General features: G+C 45.3%; 1 protein-coding gene across 8 annotated transcripts in view; it reads left to right on the forward strand.

The window, feature by feature from the left end:
* Kdm2b (lysine demethylase 2B) overlaps positions 1-18,691 on the forward strand; it is a 127,151-nt gene that overhangs the window by 4,957 nt on the left and 103,503 nt on the right. For all 8 annotated transcript variants that reach the window (XM_087578446.1, XM_087578450.1, XM_087578444.1 and 5 more), the window contains 1 exon segment: positions 1,145-1,191. In XM_087578446.1, coding sequence (XP_087434572.1) covers positions 1,145-1,191 — 47 coding nt within the window.

Raw genomic sequence — 18,691 nt, forward strand, 5'->3', positions numbered from 1 at the left:
TCTGTGCTTGGACTAGGGTACCAGGATGCATGTTTTTGAGCATTCTCCCAATGTGTGGGAAATGGGTCTCGTTCTGTGAAGGGTGTGTGTTTCCTCTCCTATGCCTCTCTCCATCTTGTATTCTGCAGAACCGCTAGGGTTCTGGGTTGGGGAGAGATGGGGGCAGGCTGGAAGAACAGGCTCCAATCCTCGATCATGGATAAGAAAGGGGTTTTAGGTTGCCTCCCACTCTAGCTTCTACTTATGCTCATTCGTGTACTTCCTACCGGAGACATGAGACTTTCAGCGTCTTCCTCACTGGCTGGCATGGACCTCGCTATGTAGAGACCAGGCTGACCTTGGACTCATAGAGATCTTCCCGTCTCTTTCTGAGTACTGAGATTTAAAAGCGTGTGGCACCTGCCTTTTAGCATCTCTGTTTTCCTTCTCGTTTTTGTTCTTTAAGAGCCCAGGCTGGCCTCAGACTTAACTTTGTGGTACAGGATAATCTTGAATGTTTGCTCCTCCTGCCTTCACTTCCCAAGAGCTGGGATTGTGGGCTTCTGACACTGTCCATAAAAGCATGCTGTCCCCTTTCTGACTCTGTCTTTACTCATTTACTATTTAATCTTGTAATTTTTTTTTTTGAGATAGTTTATTGCTGTGTTGCTAGTCCGGGACTCACAATCTTCCTGTTTTTTAGTGCTTCAAGAGTATTATGCCGTCTGAGTATATAATTGTATGGAAAATATTTTCTAAAGGGACAGAGACGACCTAAATTAAAGCAGGTCCTGGGTTCGGTCCCCAGCTCTGAAAAAAAGAACCAAAAAAAAAAAAAAAAAAAAAAAAGCAGGTCCCTGACACCACACTTTAGTTTGTCCTGCAGCAAGGTGACCAGTGATGTCCCATTCTCCCCTGAGGCTCAGCTTGCGTTTTCTCATATAGTTAGGGAGCCTACTCTGTGCTTCTGGGTGACTTTCCTGAAGGTACTTATCTAGTTTACTAGGTTTGTCCTTGGGGTTCTCTCATATGCCCAAGCTTAGAACAAGGACCCCTTTTTGAAAAAATGGCTTCCCCTTTGACTCAGGGTAGAGTCTATCTATCTACCTACCTATCTCTTTATTTATTTATTCTAACTAAATATTCATACTTCTCTTTTCTCCAGGATGCCAGACCCTGACTTCACAGTCCGAGACGTCAAACTCCTGGTGGGTAAGTGCCAAAGGCAGGGCAGGAGAAGGGCAGGGGAGGTCTTCACTGCCGCCCGCCCGTTTAGACTTACAGCTGCTTCAGAAAAGAATGTGCTCTCCGAAGGAGGTGAGAGCAGGTGTAAGCCTGACTCTGGAGAACAGGTTAGATTGCAAAGTCCTGAGAAGCTGGCTCAGAGGATGTTTGCCAGCACAGTTTTATGAGGTGGTTTGGACCCGGTCTCTATCTTGGGTGTCAACAACGCAATCTCAGATCTCTCCTTCTCGTTTGTTTGTGGGTTGCTGGGTAAACACTGAGTGCTTCGTGACCCCTAAAAGACTTTCATGTGTTCACGCAGGGGAGGGGTTATGCCTCCCGCTTCCTCAGGGTTCTAGGCAGGCCTAGGGTGTGGCTTGCCACTCCATGTTTAGCAAATGGCTAAACTCTCTGAGGACCTGCCAAGTAAGGCTGGTGGCTTAGCACTCTCGACCTTCTACCAGGTAGCAGGTGCCATTTCAGATCACACGGAAAGTCCTTTGATGACACCATTCTTTCTGGAAAATCATTTCTTGCCTACATGGTAGGCTGTGGATGTAACCGACAAGGACCCTGCCCTCTTTAGTAGGACCACCGGCAGTAAAGATGTTAACGACATTATCTTTGCAATGATTGAAAGAACTTTGAGGAAATAAGCAGGCTGATGGGTAAAGCACACAGTAGGGTTGCACTTCAGGCATGGGCATCAGGGAAGAGAGGAGGCATTTGAACAGATACTCAGGTGATGAGAATCAACTATGGGGCTGGAGAGATGACTCAGTGGCAGATCACTTGTTGCTCTTCCAGAGGACCTGGGTTTGTTTCCCAGCATCCAGGTCAGGCTACTTAAAACCACCTGTAACTCCAGCGCCAGTGCATCTACCTGACCCTCTGTTCTGTCCTTTATAGGCATCAGCAGACACAGACAGAGGCACATACACGAAAACCACTCATTCATCCATCCATTCGTCCATTTTTAATATATCAGCCACGGGGGTGGGGGGGGTGGGGGGGGTAGTCTAGGCTGTGAGAAACCAGCAAGGGAAAAAGGCCAGGGGTATAAACTTTCAACCTTGAATGACAAAGGAGGGAGTGTTGTCAGAAACCCCGGGGCCAGATCATCAGAGCCTTGGAAGCCCCAGGGAAATTTGGATTTGGAGTTTAGGCACTGACTGTGGGAAGCCTTGCGGAGCTGAAAACTAAGAGTGAGGGGGAACCTAGGCGATTTGCTTATTTTCTTTGTGGGCATCGGCACTTTTAATTAATTATCAATTAATTATTAATTATTAATTAATTAAGTGTGTGGCGCTGGAAAGTAAACCCAGGGCCTCACACATGACAGGCAACTTTTCTGTCAACTGCGCTGTGTTCCTTGCTTAACTCTTTCTTTTTAAAGTTAAACTCATATAATGTAACCTCCCTATTTAAAGTGTTCGGTTCAGTGGGCTTTTTTTTTTTTTTTTGAATATTCCGTGTTTTGCAACCTTCACCACTGCAATTCCAGATTACCACCCCCCACATACCCTTCGTCTGCCCCCTCGTACACCTCCTTCGTTTTCTTTTTTAAAGATTTATTTATTTATCATATACAAGTACACTGTAGCTGTCTTCAGATACACTAGAAGAGGGCATCGGATTCCATTACAGATGGTTGTGAGCCACCATGTGGTTGCTGGGAATTGAACTCATGACCTCTGGAAGAGCAGTCGGTGCTCTTAACCGCTGAGCCATCTCTCCAGCCCCCCTTCGTTTTCTTTATATCAAAGGACCACATTTTGTTTGCCCACCTGTCCCCTCATGGGCATTTTGGTTGTTTCTACCTTTCAGCTGCTATGAATAACGCAACGAATGTTTACTGTACAAGTTTTCACGAACACCCATTTCTCTGGAGTCTTACAGCATCTTAGTCATGTTTTCTAGTGCCGTGACAGACTACTCGTCGACTGAGTGACTTACAGAGAAGAGGTTAATTTGGGCTCATGGTTTTGGAACTGGCGAGTCCAAGAGTACAGTGTGTGGGCATCTCGTTAGTATGTGCTGCTTCGACCGATGGTGGGAAGAGAAAGACCACGCAGGGGTGTGGAGGGCACAAGGAACATCTTGCCTTATAGAAACTTGATATCGTGGTAATGAATTTAGGAGACATTAATTATCCCTAAGGGGTCCAGCCTCAAGACCTCAACACCTTCCCATGGTTCCCTCCTCCCAACTTCTATATTGAGGAACTGAGGTACCAACATCGGTGGGAGATCCTCACAGTATAAGGTAACCGTTGACTGTCGACCTGTTTCTACTCAAGTCCTGATCTCTGTACGGTGGCTCAATTTTGCTCCTCATACACACTCTAGGCTTGTTCTGGTCTGATTTGATTTTGGTTTTTGCTTTTGGCACTGAGTATTTTCTTGTTTGTTTAGTTTTGTTTCTTGAGCTTTTGTGTTTAAATTTGTGTGAGCAGGGTTGCATTATAAGGTCCAGGCTGGTCTAGAACTAACCATTCTCCCGCCTCAGCCTTATTTTATAATCCCATCTGTGTTTTTGATGATGGCCATGCTAGTGGGTATTAAAATTTATGAAAATCACACCTGTGGAATATGAAGGCAGCTGGCTACTGGGCGTGTCAGACAACTTGGCCAGAGTATTTGCCACAATTGTTCTCTTAGGTTTTTAAGACAAGGTCTTACTATGTAACGAGGCTGGTCTTGAATCCACAGTGCTTCGGTCTTCTAGGTGTTGAGATTGTAGATATGTGCTTTAGGGTTTCTCTGTGTAGCCCTGGGTGTCCTGGAACTTGGTAGACCAGCCTGGACTCACCTCATAGAGATCTGGCTGCCTCTGCCTCCTGAGTGCTGGGATTAAAGGCGTGTGGGCCCACCGTCTGGCTGTTTTAGCTTGCCTAAGTAATGTTGCTTTCCTGGACTTGCTAATAAACTCCCCAAGCCTTTTCCAGATACAGTTCGCATCCCGACGGCCTCTTCTTTCAGTTGGACCTCATGGCTCTCATGGAGGATCCAATTAGATGGTTCTAATATTCTTGCCAGACTAGAACCAAGAAAGCAGGGTGAGCTAACCTTATTGTTTTTTTGTTTTGAGACAAGCTCTTACTCTGTAGCCCAGACTGGGTTCAAACTCACAGTAATCCTTCTGCCTCATCCTCCTACACGCTGGGATTATTGGTACTAGCCATCATGGTCCGCTCTCGTCCCCTTTCTGGGGTCGTGATGTGTATGTGAATGTTTCAGGGAGGTATGGGTGGTTGGACACTGAACCATGTTGCTGGCTGCAGCTCTCCTGGGGTATTAACAGTTGTCCATTGTAGCCTCAGTCCACACAGCCTTCTGGAGAGTGGGGAAAAGTGCATTTATCTTAAAGGACAGAGGTGACAAATGTATCTAGGCTGGCTTAAGCAAGACAGAATAGTTTGACTTGTGTAACATATCCAGCTGCTCGTGTAGACCTTGGTGGTCTAAAATTACTCCGAGAGGAAATTACCTCATTGGTCACCTCTTGCCTCTGGCGTGGCGAGTGCCTTATCTGCGGAGCCATCTCCCTGGCCCTTGCCTTTCTTTTCTTCTTCTCCTCTTTCCTTCCTCTTTTCTGACTTGTTTTGGGCAGTTGCCTCCCCTTGTGAAGGTAAAAATAGGACCAGGAGCCCCAGGCTAATACCTTGCCACCACAGGGTCCTCCTTCCTGATAGTGCTAGGTAGGCCCTGTCCCTGTCATGTCCCTGGGACACCGATGCTGAAGCTGGTTGTTGGGGACAGTGTGCCTCAGGGGACTGACAGTCCATGGGGACAGAGAATAAATAGGAAACAGCAGTTGTCCGGGGTTTCTCAGTGCTCCTAACATTAACTCACACTGTGGTAGGACAGTGCTGGGGTGGCCGGCCAACCAAGTTCAGAAGGGGCATCGGCTCAGCAGGGAAGCAGTTGCTATGACAGCATGTGGACCCAGGTTGGATGCCCAGTGCCTACGTCTACACTGAGCAGGTACAGCACCTATCTGTAACCTAGTAGTCCAGTGTTAGGGATCCGTGAGATAAGCTGGGTAGCTAAATTAAGCAAATTGGTGAGCTCTGGATTCAAGTGAGAGACCCTACCTCTTTATATGGAGCAGTGACTGAGGCAGACACCTGATGTCAACCTGTGGCTTCCACATACATATACAAACACACTCACACTCATACACACACACACACTCATATATACACTCACACATACACATACACATATACTCAACACACTCATCCATATACACTCACCCATGCACACTCTCACACATACACTCACACACTTACACATACACACACACATTCACACATACACACTCATACACATACATACACACACACTCACACACATGCACTCACACACATACACTCCCACATACACTTACACATACACACTCACACACACACATACACATTCACGCATACACATATACTCAACACACACACTCATCCATATACACTCACCCATGCACACTCTCACACACTCACACACATACACACTCTCACACACTTACACATACACACTTACACACATTCACACATACACACTCTTACACATACATACATACATACATACATAAACACTCACACATGCACACTCTCACACACTTACACATACACACACATTCACACATATACACTCATACACATACATACATACATAAACACACACATGCACTCCCACATATACTTACACATACACACTCACACACATACACATTCACACATATACACACATACACACACATACACTCACACACACACTCACACATACACTTACACATACACTCACACATACACATTCATACATATACACTCACATGCACATATACATACACACTCACACATATACAAACTGCCACATACACTTACACATACACACTCACACACACATACACATACACACACATTCACACATATATACTCACACACATATATACTCACACACACATACACACACATACACTCACACACATATACACTCTCACACACACTCACATACACACTCACACATGTACACACACACACACACACACACACACACACAGAAAAATGGGTTTGGGGGAGGCATGCCCACTAGCCTTTCAGGCTACAACCCTGGCTGTAGATCCTCTGCTGTTTTTAAATCAAGCTTTTGTCGACTGGCCATCTGCTCCTCACTTGAGCCCTTTCATTTGGATAAACGGATTTTGGCACGTTTTCCAGCCTGGTCTTGAACTCCTGGGCTCAAGTACTCCTCCTATTTTAGCCTTCTAAGTTGTTGTGACTGTAAGCCTGTGTCATAGTCTGCAGTGACCTGCCTTTAAAAATAAAAACGAGGTTTCCATTCCTATATTCTTTTTTTTTTTTTTTTCGGAGCTGGGGACCGAACCCAGGGCCTTGTGCTTCCTAGGCAAGCGCTCTACCACTGAGCTAAATCCCCAACCCCCATTCCTATATTCTACTAAAAACTTTTCAGCTGAAGTGTACATATAAGGAGGTGCACCTATGCCAATGGCGCTGATGGATTTTAAGCACCCAGACATATGGAGATCTGCATCCCAAATTCTCTCTTGCTGGTTACATTACGTTTGTGGAATCCTACTGCATAGCCTCATGGTTTTTCCTTCTTTTATTCCACTTTCTTTCTTTTATTCCACTTTCTTTTATTCCACAGTTCAAAGTATTTATTTTATGTGATCCTTGATTTATTTCACCGCTGTATAGGTTTCCATTCAATGGCTGTCTCACAGTTAATGGGTTTAAGATACTGGTTTGAGGGGCAGTCGGGTAGCTGGCTAGGTTTAAGGCTGGGTGTGATGGCGCACACCGACAGCCCTAGCGTTTGGAGCCTGTCGGGTGTGCAACGGAATGTTGGTTTCATTTTTGGCCAGTGCTCTTGGTTTTAGTAGTTCCCTAGCCCATATTTTCAGTTCACCAGGAGACCACAGGTATGCAAAGGCCTTGAACTTGGAATTCCACTGCTTTAGTCTCCTAACTGTAGACATGTGTCTCTGTGCCCTGCACGATTTTTAAAATTCCCCTTGCGTGTATTATTGTCTCGTTGAGACAGCTTCTCGAGAGTCTCCTCTGGCCTCACTTTCATGAAGCCCTCCCCTTCCAGCTCCTAAAGGGCTGAAACTAGTTGGCAGGCGTTTCAGGTTAATTTTTTTATTCTCTCTCTCTCTCTCTCTTTTTTTTTTAAAGATTTATTTATTATATATAGTAGCTGTCTTCAGACACACCAGAAGAGGGCATCGGATCTCATTATAGATGGTTGTGAGCCACCATGGGGTTGCTGGGATTTGAACTCAGGACCTCTGGAAGAGCAGTCAGTGCTCTTAACCACTGAGCCACCTCTCCAGCCCAATTTTTTCTTTTCTTTTCTTTTTTTTTTCCCTTTTTCTTTTTTCGGAGCTGGGGACCGAACCCAGGGCCTTGCGCTTGCTAGGCAAGCGCTCTACCACTGAGCTAAATCCCCAACCCCAATTTTTTATTTTCTATGTATACGCGTATACTGTTGTTGTCTTCAGACACACCAGATGACATCATCAGATCCCATTCTAGATGATTGTGAGCCCCTATGTGGTTGCTGGGAGTTGAGCTCAGGACCTCTGGAAGAGCAGCCAGTGCTCTTAACTGCTGAGCCATCTCTCCAGGCCAAGCAGGCACTTTAGAGCTCAGGCTGTGTTGTCTTTTGACATGGTTAAAGTGGTGGGTATTGGGTAGGTCTGGTGGCGCACGCCTTTAAAATCCCAGCACTCTGGGAGACAGAGGCAGGGAGATCTCTATGAGTTCGAGGTCAGCCTGATTTACCCAGTGAATTCTAGGCCACCCAAGGCTGCATAGTCTCAAAGAGGGGAAAAAAAGAATAGGTTTGTTTTCTTTTCTGTTTGAGATGGGAATCTCGGGGTCTTGCTATATTGTTAAGGCTGACTCCAAACTGTAGGCAGGACTCCAGGAACCACGACAGAGCCCACAGTTGATCTTCGCCTTCCTTCACAGTAACGGTTTAGTTTTGCTTTCTTTTTTTTTTTTTTTTTTTTTTTTTTTTGGTTCTTTTTTTCGGAGCTGGGGATCGAACCCAGGGCCTTGTGCTTCCTAGGTAAGCGCTCTACCACTGAGCTAAATCCCCAGCCCCCAGTTTTGCTTTCTTCATTAGCTCCTGTTGCATCTTCTTCGAGATTTTTTTTTCTTTCTTTTTAACCTTCTCCATTGGTCATGAAGATGATCACATTTTTTTTCTGAAAAATCTCCTCATTGACTTTCACATTTAAATCTAAACTTCACCGGGAATTGATTTTCCAGTCTGGTAAAAAGATAGGGGTCAAGATCCTCCTTAAAAAAACAAAACAAAACAAAACAAAAGAAAACAAATCCACGGGGATGAATGGTAGCCTCTCCACAAGGCTGGGTGCCTGTGCTTGTGGGGATCTTTTTGTAGCCACCTGGATCTGCTCCTTTGTTCAACCTGTCCTGAATGAAACTTCAATGTTACTCTGTCTTGGTAACTTTGTAATAGGGCTCGCTACATATTAGTCTTTCTACTCTTTGGTCCTTTTTATTATTTTAGATACACTTATTACTTACTTACTTATTGAGGTAAGTAAGTAGCTGGTAGCTGCTAGGTTAAAGGCCGGCCTAAGGTCCTAGCGTTGCTCCAACATACAGAGGAATGTTTGTTTCATTTTTGGCTAGTGCTATTGTCCTGGTTTTGGTGGTTCCCTACCTACTTATTGATTACCTATTGATTACTTATTGATTGTGTGTGTGGGGTGGCAGAGAGGACAGGCTTGAGAATGCCCAGGGGAGCATATGCAAATTAAAGGACAACTTGCTAGAATCGCTTCTCTCCTTCAACTATGTGGGCCCTGGAGAAGGGAGCTCAGGTCTTCAAGTTTGGTAACAAGCCTCTTCCTTCTGAGCCATCTGGCTGGCCTGGCTTTGTTTATTTTGTTTGTTTGTTTTGGCCGGGGTGAGGGGGGCAGGATCTCACTGTGTCTCCAGGTTGGCCTTTAGCTCTGTGTTTAGTACTTCAGGCTAGCTTTGAGCTCTCGGTGGTCCTCCTGCCTCAGCCTGAGTGCTGAGGTCCGGGGATTGTGCCACCGTGCCACGTCTCTAGCTCTTTTATTCAAAAGAATGCTTTGGCTTATCACTCTTTGCATCTCTATATCGATTTTGTTTTATTTTGCATGTGAGGATCAACCCAGGGCTTTACTGTGCTGTGAAAACATTTTATCATTGCGCTGTATCTTGACTCCCTATATGACATTTAAAATCATCATATTACTGCAAAAGCTGAGGTTGGATGTACCGATGCGCACACATCCTGTAATCCTAGTACTGTAGGAGGCCGAGGTAGGAGGATTGAAAGTTCCAGGGCAGCCTAAGCTACTTAAAGAGACAGTTGTATTCGGGAGCGGCAGCTATGCCTTTAATTCCAGCTCTTGGGAAGCAGAGGCAGGTGGATCTCTGTGAGTTTGAGACAACCCTGGCCTACAGAGTGAGTTCCAGGCCAGCCAAGGCTACATAGTGAGACCCTAAACACAAAAAGAAGTAAACAGACAAGTAAGTAGAGGAAAAAACTAAACATTTATTGTAGGAGTTGGGGGCCGGAGAGATGACTAAGGGGTTAAGATTGGCTTTTTGCTCTTGCCCAGGCCCTGGGTTTGGTTCCTAGCACCTACGTGGGAGCTCACTACCATTCACAACTCTGGTTCCAGAGGATCAAATGTTCTCTTTTTATCTCCCAGGGTACCAGACACATCTGTGGTATACATACACACATACATACACATACATACACACGTACATACGTATAGGCAAGATACAACAACAACAACAAGAAATACACCTGAAAGGTTTTTTTAAATAAAAAAAAAAAAACATGAGAAAACTGGTTTTTTATAGTATTGAGTTTGATAATCAGTGGACATAACATTCTATTAATGTGTGGCGTTTGCTCTTAGCTACTTTTCTATAGCTGTGACCAAAGGCTATGAGGGTACCACCTCACAGGGAAAGACCTGGTTCCGAATATCAGAGGATTAAGCCCAAGGGCTTCATGGACTGAGCGTTTGGTAGAAAATGGGTGACTGGGGGGTATGTGCGGTAGGACTTCTTCACCCCGTGGTGGGTTGGAAGCACATCATTACTATAGCAGGAAGGGACCGCGGCAATGTACAGTCCCCAAGAATGGGCTCTCATTCTCCACTTCTTTTTTTTTTTTTTTTTTTTGGTTCTTTTTTTTCGGAGTTGGGGACCGAACCCAGGGCCTTGAGCTTCCTAGGCAAGCGCTCTACCACTGAGCTAAATCCCCAACCCCTCATTCTCCACTTCTTCCAATGAGGCCTCAGCTCTCTCCCCGACTGCTTCCCAGTAGTCTATTCAGGTTTTCAGTGGATTAAATCATTCAACCCTCAGAGGCCGCAGGATCCGGGAAGTCTGGAAATGTTCTCGCAGGCATAGCCACAGGGATGCTTCTCTCACTTCCTCAGTGTTTCTCAACCCAATCATGTTGGCAATGAGATTAATCTTCACAATAAAAAGACAAGAGGTTAATCACCAATACTTACATTTCTTGTTTGACTTATCCCTAGGTAATTAATTGGCTTTTTAAATTCCGTGTGTGCGTGCCTGTGTGTGTGTGTGTGTGTGTGTGTGTGTTGCACACGTGTGCATCTGAGCACCGTGCCTGAGTATTTGGAGGCCAGAGCAGGAAGCCGGAAGCCTGCTCTGTCTTAAAACAGATTCTCCCCTGAAGTAGGTACTCCCTGCTTTTTCCCGTCTGGATCACCCCCATGCTTCTCTTTTCCCAAGGAAGCTGGGGATTTGCATCACTCGCTGAGCTGCCTCTTCACACCCTGCTTCATATTTTAGGTTAGTCAGTCATGTTATTAACTATTAGCACTAATTTCATTATTGTTCGTTTTCAAGACAGGCTTTCGCGTGGTAGCCCCACGCTGGCCTTTACTTTGTGGTAGCCTCCTGCCCCAGCCTCCTAAGTGCTAGAATTCTAGCTGTGAATCCTCACGAACATCTCCGAACGTCTACGGTATTTCTTCTTGTCTTTCTACCTTTCGGTTTATTTTTCTCGTCTTGTGGAGTTGGCTGGAGTCTTGTGTTAGCTTTATCGTAACGACATAAGTAAGCCAGACTCCCTTTTGAAGAAAGAGAGAGATTTAATGCTGTTTCTGACATTTGGCTCCACTCCAGCGACAGTTCTCAGCTGTGTCACCTCATGGCAGATCACAATAGCTTGTGAAACATATGGGTGCAAATAATTGTGCTACCATACAGAGAGGGAGGGAGGGAGGGAGGGATCAAGCTGGGTGGAGCTATGCTAAGACTTCTGGAAATGCCCTCTCCAAGACCTAGCCAAGATCTCGGGAGAATTAACGGAGCCCCTCACTGAGCCCCACAGGGTTTCATATACCCAAAGCTAGCTTCTCTCTCTATATGTAGCCAGGGCTGGCTTCAAACTCCCCACCCCTTGCCACTACTTCTGGGTGCCAGGTTTAGAAGTGTGTATTAGAGGTTGGGGATTTAGCTCAGTGGTAGAGCGCAAGGCCCTGGGTTTGGTCCCCAGCTCCGAAAAAAAAAGAAAAAAAAAGTGTGTATTATTTCACTTAGCTCTAAGTCTGAAAAATCTCTTAAAGATGTATTTATTTATTCATTATATGTGAGTACACTGTAGCTGTCTTCAGACACACCAGAAGAGGGCATCAGAGGGTTGTGAGCCACCATGTGGTTGCTGGGATTTGAACTCAGGACCTCTGAAAGAGAAGTCAGCGCTCTTAACCATCCCTGAAAACCTCCTAACATGCTTCCATCACATCCCTCCAATGCCTTGCCCTTGTAGGGGCAAGATCTGAACTGAAGGCATTATTACCAGTGCCTATCTACAAGTTCGTTTTTTATCATTTGTTTATTAATTTTTTTTATACAGAAAAATTTCAAACTCCCCCAAAAGTATTCTTTGGCATAAACATAGGCACACACATACTTTGCTGAGCTGCTTACAAGTTCCTTGTAGACGTATGACCTCACTGCTAAACACTCCGGTAGAGAAAGAGCCTGAGCCTCTTCGTAGGACTTGAGAATTGTCAATCAGGCTCAGGAAGTTAACACAGATACTGTGTTCCATTTGTCCCCCAAATCTTCTTTATTGCTCCTCCTCCTCTTCCTCCTCTTCCTCCTCTTCCCCCTCTTCTTCCTCTTTCTCTTCCTCCTCTTCCCCCTCTTCCCCCACTTCCTCTTCCTCTTCCCCTTCTTCCTCTTTCTCTTCCTCCTCTTCCCCCTCTTTTCCTCTTCCCCTTCTTCTTCCTCTTCCTCTTCCTCCTCTTCCCCTTCTTCCTCTTCCTCTTCCTCCTCTTTCCCTTCTTCCCCCTCTTCCTCTTCTCCTTCTTCCTCTTTCTCTTCCTCCTCTTCCCACTCTTCCTCTTCCCCTTCTTCCTCTTCCTCTTCCTCCTCTTCTCCCTCTTCCCCCTCTTCCTCTTCCTCTTCCCCTTCTTCCTCTTTCTCTTCCTCCTCTTCCCCCTCTTCCTCTTCCTCTTCCCCTTCTTCCTCTTTCTCTTCCCCCTCTTCCTCTTCCCCTTCTTCCTCTTTCTCTTCCTCTTCCCCCTCTTCCTCTTCCCCTTCTTCCTCTTTCTCTTCCTCCTCTTCTTCCTCTTCCTCCTCTTCCTTCTCTTCCCCCTCCTCTCTCTCTTCCTCCTCCTCCCCCTCCTCCTTTTCCTCCTCCTCTTCCTCCTCCTCCTCCTCCTCCTCCTCTTCCTCCTCCTCCTCCTCCTCCTCCTCCTCCTCCTCCTCTTCTTCTTCTTCTTCTTCTTCTTCTTCTTCTTCTTCTTCTTCTTCTTCTTCTTCTTCTTCTTCTCCTTCTTCTCTTCTTTGATTCTAGCATATAGTTAAGACTCATGTGTTGCATTTGCAATTATCTATTAGAATCTTTGAGGAATTTATCCTATAAGCTCTCAATGGTACTAAAATCCGAGGATGCTTAAAACTGCATGTATATGTAAGGTGCCCTGGCATTTATAGCTAATCTGCTTATCTTCTCAGCATTTAAAGCTCCCTTAGGATACTTTCATTACCTAATACAATGTTAGTACTAAATAAGGAATTGTCTTGATGCATTTGCCACAATGTAATCTACTGATGGGAAAATGAGTCTGAACACATTCAATATAGACACATTTTGTTTACTTAATTTTTTTCTAAGGGATCCAATTTAGGGCAAACTAAATCCTTAGCCCGGAAAGTGCAAGTGTGAGACAGTTTATCCCTATATAGTCCAGGCTAGCCTTGAACTCTTGATCTTCCAAGTCTCTTTCCTGGTTGCTGAGATTATAGGCATGAACTAATAGTCCACCATAACCAGTCAGAATTTTTTCTTTCCTGAAACGTTTTCAATCTGAGATTGGTTGAATCTGATAGTAGGGGCCTATGGTTGTTCTCAAAAATGCGTCAATCTTTTTCTACAGCTAATTTGAGTCTTAGGGACTTTCTTTTTTTTTTTTTCCTCGGAGCTGGGGACCGAACCCAGGGCGCTCTACCACTGAGCTAAATCCCCAACCCCCAGGGACTTTGGACCTTGCTGGTTTCACCTAGGGATACATTTAGAGAAGATGACCACAGTAGGTCCTGTGATTCTAGGTGGCCTATAGGGTCTCCTGGGTTACATTTATTCTTTGGGAATTCAGGGAGTAAGGGGGCTGGAAGAGAGAATGGGGAGCCTGGTGGACCATATAGAACCAGAAGTCCTTGGACTCAAGAGATTCCCCCCTATACTGAATTAAAGGAATTCTATACCACACCTGGCTTTCCCCTCCTGCCCCGCCCCAGAAGATGCTTTAAGTCTCAGAAAAGGGATTGGATCTCAGAGAAATGAGATTTCCCGTGGTTATGGGCCTGATTGCTGTGTTTGTGTTAGCTTTCTCTCTAAAGAGATGTTGGAGCCAACCGACACTCTAGGGTTCCCTTAAAAAAAATAGTCATAGGGGTTGGGGATTTAGCTCAGTGGTAGAGCACTTGCCTAGCAAGCACAAGGCCCTGGGTTTGGTCCTCAGCTCCCAGAAAAAAAACAAAACAAAACAAAACAAAACAAAACAAAACCAAAAACCAAAAAAAATAGTCATGAAAATCGTTTATTCATTGATCTAATTATATTGATCACCTCTGTCTCCTCCTGAATGTTTACATTAATTAATTGCATTGTGGGATCCTGAGCCTTGGCACGAGCGTTAGGATCAGGAGACAAACTTTCTTAGTTCTCTCTTTGAACCGTGGGAATGAGACCTGGTGATGGAACTCGGGTCATCACCAGGTTTGGCCGCAAGCTCCTTTACCCCATGAGCCATGCCACTGACCTTCCATTTTCTTTTTTGAGCCTTAGTCTCTCTCTGAACCTAGGGCTCACCAATTGTCAAGGCTGGGCTGAAACCTCCTGTGTACAAGCTGGGTTTACAGTCGCTCCGGTCTCCCTGGCTTTTCCCAGGGTAAAGCTGGCACTCTGGTATTTATGTTTTAGAAGCTGCACATGACCCACTGAGCCATCTCTTAAATTGATTAACTAATTTATTTGAGATGGAGTTTCACATAGCCCAGGCCTTGAACACACTGGGTAGTGGAAGATGATTTCGAACTCCTGATCTTCTTGCCTCATTCTTTCTTTCTTTCTTTTTTTTTTTTAGATTTATTTATTTACTTTATGTAAATGAGTATTCCTGTTTAAAAAAAACTATTTTATTTTTATGAGTATCTAGTAGCTGTCTTTAGGCACACCAGAAGAGGGCATTGGATCCTATTACAGATGGTTATGAGCAACCATGTGGTTGCTGGGAAATGAACTCAGGACCTCTGGAAGAGCAGTCAGTGCTCTTAACCACTGAGCCATCTCTCCAGCCAGTAAATGAGTATGCTATCTGCATGTACTCTGCATGCTAGAAGAGGGCATCAGAATTCATTATACATGGTTGTGAGCCACCATGTGGTTGTTGGGATTGAATCAGGACCTCTGGAAAAGCAGCCAGTGCTCTTAACCCTGAGCCACCTCCTCAGCCCCTCTTCCTGTCTGTCTGTCTATCCATCTCTATCTATCTATCTATCTATCTATCTATCTATCTATCTATCTATCTATCTATCTATCAGTTTTTTGAGGCAGAGTTTCTCTTTGTAGCCCTGGCTGTCCCAGAACCTACTCTGTAGACCAGGTCTACAGATCTACCTGTCTTTACCTTCTGAGCGTTGGGATTAAAAGCACCACCACTCCTGTTTTCCTTTCTTTTTTTTTTTTTTTTCTTTTTTTTCTGAGCTGGGGACCGAACCCAGGGCCTTCCGCTTGCTAGGCAAGCGCTCTACCACTGACCTAAATCCCCAACCCTCTTTTTTGATACAGATCTTACTGTATATTTCAGGCTGGCCTCAAACTCTGAATCCTCTTGCCATTAGTCTCTTGATTGCTGGAACTGTGAACTTGTGTACATCATGCTCGGTTCAGACCTTGCTTTAAAGCTTTGTTTAAAATTGTAGACTTGGGGTTGGGGATTTAGCTCAGTGGTGGAGTGCTTGCCTAGCAAGCGCAAGGCCCTGGGTTCGGTCCCCATTTCTGAAAAAAAAAAAAAGAAAGAAAGAAAAGATAAATAATAAAATTGTAGACTTTGGTAAGAAGGTTTAATGGGTAAAGGCACGTATTGCCAAGCCTAGTGACCTGAGTTCAGTTCCCAGGACTCACTTGGTACAGACACACATGTACACACACACACACACACACACACACACACACTCACTCACTCACACGCGCAGGCAGTCACAAACACATGTACAAGTCCACATACACAATTAAACATGATGAAATTTTTTGATACAGACCTTTTTGTTTGTTAATTATTTTACTATATTACATGTTGGGGTTGGGACCCGAGATCATTTGAGTACCAGGCAAATGGTTTATTGCCGGCAGCATCTTTTCCAGTTTTAATCTGGGAAAAGGTTCTTAGCCTTCCCCTAGTCCCGCTTCCACAGTTCACAAATGAACCCCGAGGACTGGCTCTCTGCCCGTTGAGTTGCTCAGATGGTCTGTGGCCATCTGCTTCGGATGTGGGCTTTGATTTCAGTGCTTGGAAGACAAGGCTTTTGTTCTATCCCAGCGGAAAAGTGACGCGGGTGTGGATGTAGACATTGTTTGGTCCTAGTGCCATTAAATTTGAGCTCAGGACAGAAGTCCAGATAGGACAAGCAGTTGTAGAGAGTCCCAGATGTCCAGGACAGAAATGCAGCCCTGGGAGGGCACGAAGGCAGGAGCACCAAGAATCCTAACCCAAAGAAAAACTGGGATTTTGGATCCCCCGCCCCGTATCTTTTCTTCACCGGTCTCACAGGTTTGCTATGAAGTTAAATCCCTACTCGTAGTCAGATTCGAGGGAAACTGCCCATCCCCTCCTCGTGTTTTTCCCACTGTGAATCAGTCCTGTAGGGACAGCTCCTTCAATAATAAACAGGAGCGCTTCTGCAGTGATAAAAGCATCGTAAATATAAGAGTCTACAGCGCTCTTACTGTATCTTTGCTCCTCAGCGTCACTGCCTAGCAACAGCACGCTGTTGGGTACCAGCCCTTCAGCTACGTGGTCACGGGGCTGAGTGGGAGCCTCGGCTGATGCTTGCTGCCTTCCAAAAGTATCGGATTGCCTGGGAACAGATCAAAACTTAGAATTCAAAGTATGGTTTTCTTTTTCTTTCTCAATGTGTTTTGCTTTTGCACTGCCATCAAGTAAAAAAAGTCATATGTCCAGTCACTGTTAAGTTTCGGATTGTCTTGAATAGCCTTATCTACCACTGACAGGGGGGTGCTATGATGTGTCTAGTGCCTCTCCGATCTTTCCTTTATCCCGGTTTTGGGAGCTGATCCAGTGCCTCAAACTCGCTGGGCAAGCACTCTACCCCTGAGCTGTATACCTTTCCTCATGTCTGTTTTTTAGATGCCCAAACCCAGGCTCAGAGCTGGCTGTACCTAGGTGGCAAGCGTGCTTAGCTAGAGCGTGCAGGCGCTAGCATAACCAAACGAGAAAAGACATCCATGAATTCAGCATTATTTGTTCCTGATCAAACAACTAAGAAGTGAAAGGAGGCCCAAGAGTGTTCTTGTACCTGTGTGAACTCAGAGGGTTTTCGTTTTTGTTTTTTGCCTTTCAAGCCCAGGATCATTTGAATTTGTGGTGGCCCTCCTGCCTCAGGGTCTGAAGGGCAGAGATTGCTCTCCTATGGACTGTTTTCATAACCTCTACACAAGGGTTGTGGCTGGCTCTCAGCCTCCGTCAGCCTCCGTCCTCCAGAAGGCTTCCTTGTTGTTGGCTTGGGTAACTTCTCTCATCTCCTTGACTGGTTGCATTTAGACTAGGTTTGTTTGTGTCTTGGTTGTGTGTGTGTGTGTGTGTGTGTGTGTGTGTGTGTGTGTGAGAGAGAGAGAGAGAGAGAGAGAGAGAGAGAGAGAGAGAGAGAGAGAGAAAAGTGACTCACCAAAATTGTCCGCTGGCCTCCATACATCCAAACACGTTCTTTCTCTCTCTCTCTCTCTCTCTCTCTCTCTCTCTCTCTCTCTCTCTCTCTTTTCTCTCTCTCTCTTTCTCTTTTTTCTCTCTCTCTTTCTCTCTCTCTCTCTCTCTTTCTCTTTTCTCTCTCTCTCTCTCTCTCTCTTTTTCTCTTTTCTCTCTCTCTCTCTCTCTCTCTCTCTCTCTCTCTCTCTCTCTCGGTGGATTCATTCCAAGGATCAAACTCGGATTGTATGGTTTGGGAGCAAATGGCTTTAACCATCAAGCTGTCTGGCCTGACTTGGATTTATGTCTCAGGCACGTTGTCCATAAAGGTAAGGATCTTGGGTTGGGGATTTAGCTCAGTGGTAGAGCGCTTGCCTAGGAAGCGCAAGGTCCTGGGTTCGGTCCCCAGCTCCGGAAAAAAAGAACCAAAAAAAAAAAAAAAAAAAAAAGGTAAGGATCTTGAGGCACGGGAACAATCCTGGAGAGGTTTGCAGAGGTTCAAGATGAGTGCGCAGAAGATTTTGGATCCATCCTCCTTCACAGATGATCGGATCTGTGGAGACCTGTCCTGAGTCACACAGTATCGCCCTGGCCTCATTCACTGCACTTTTCCATTTGGAGCAGAGTCATTGTGGGAGCCCCCACTATTGGGCTTACCAAGTGCTTTTGATAATTCTGTCAGGGCAAGAGGGATGGTCCTAGTATTCCCGTTTTACAGATGAGAAGCCTGAGGCCCAAAGAGGTTTAGGAATATACCTGAGGCCTCACCTGGTGTAAACTGTGGAGCAAAGTAGAGTACGAACCCATATTTAGTGTGCAGTGTAATACGTGACATAGATACTCATGGTACTTTGGAAGCAGCATTAAAAACCAGCAGTGAAGCCTCCTGGAGTTTAATGGCATTTTGGAGTTGTGATGTGGAATATGTCCTTGTTTCTAAAGAGTAGCGCTCACGGAGAGTTTGGGGTCAATTCCT

This window comes from Rattus norvegicus, chromosome 12 (assembly GCF_021556685.1).
Source record: "Rattus norvegicus strain SHRSP/BbbUtx chromosome 12, alternate assembly SHRSP_T2T, whole genome shotgun sequence".
NCBI lineage: Eukaryota > Metazoa > Chordata > Mammalia > Rodentia > Muridae > Rattus > Rattus norvegicus.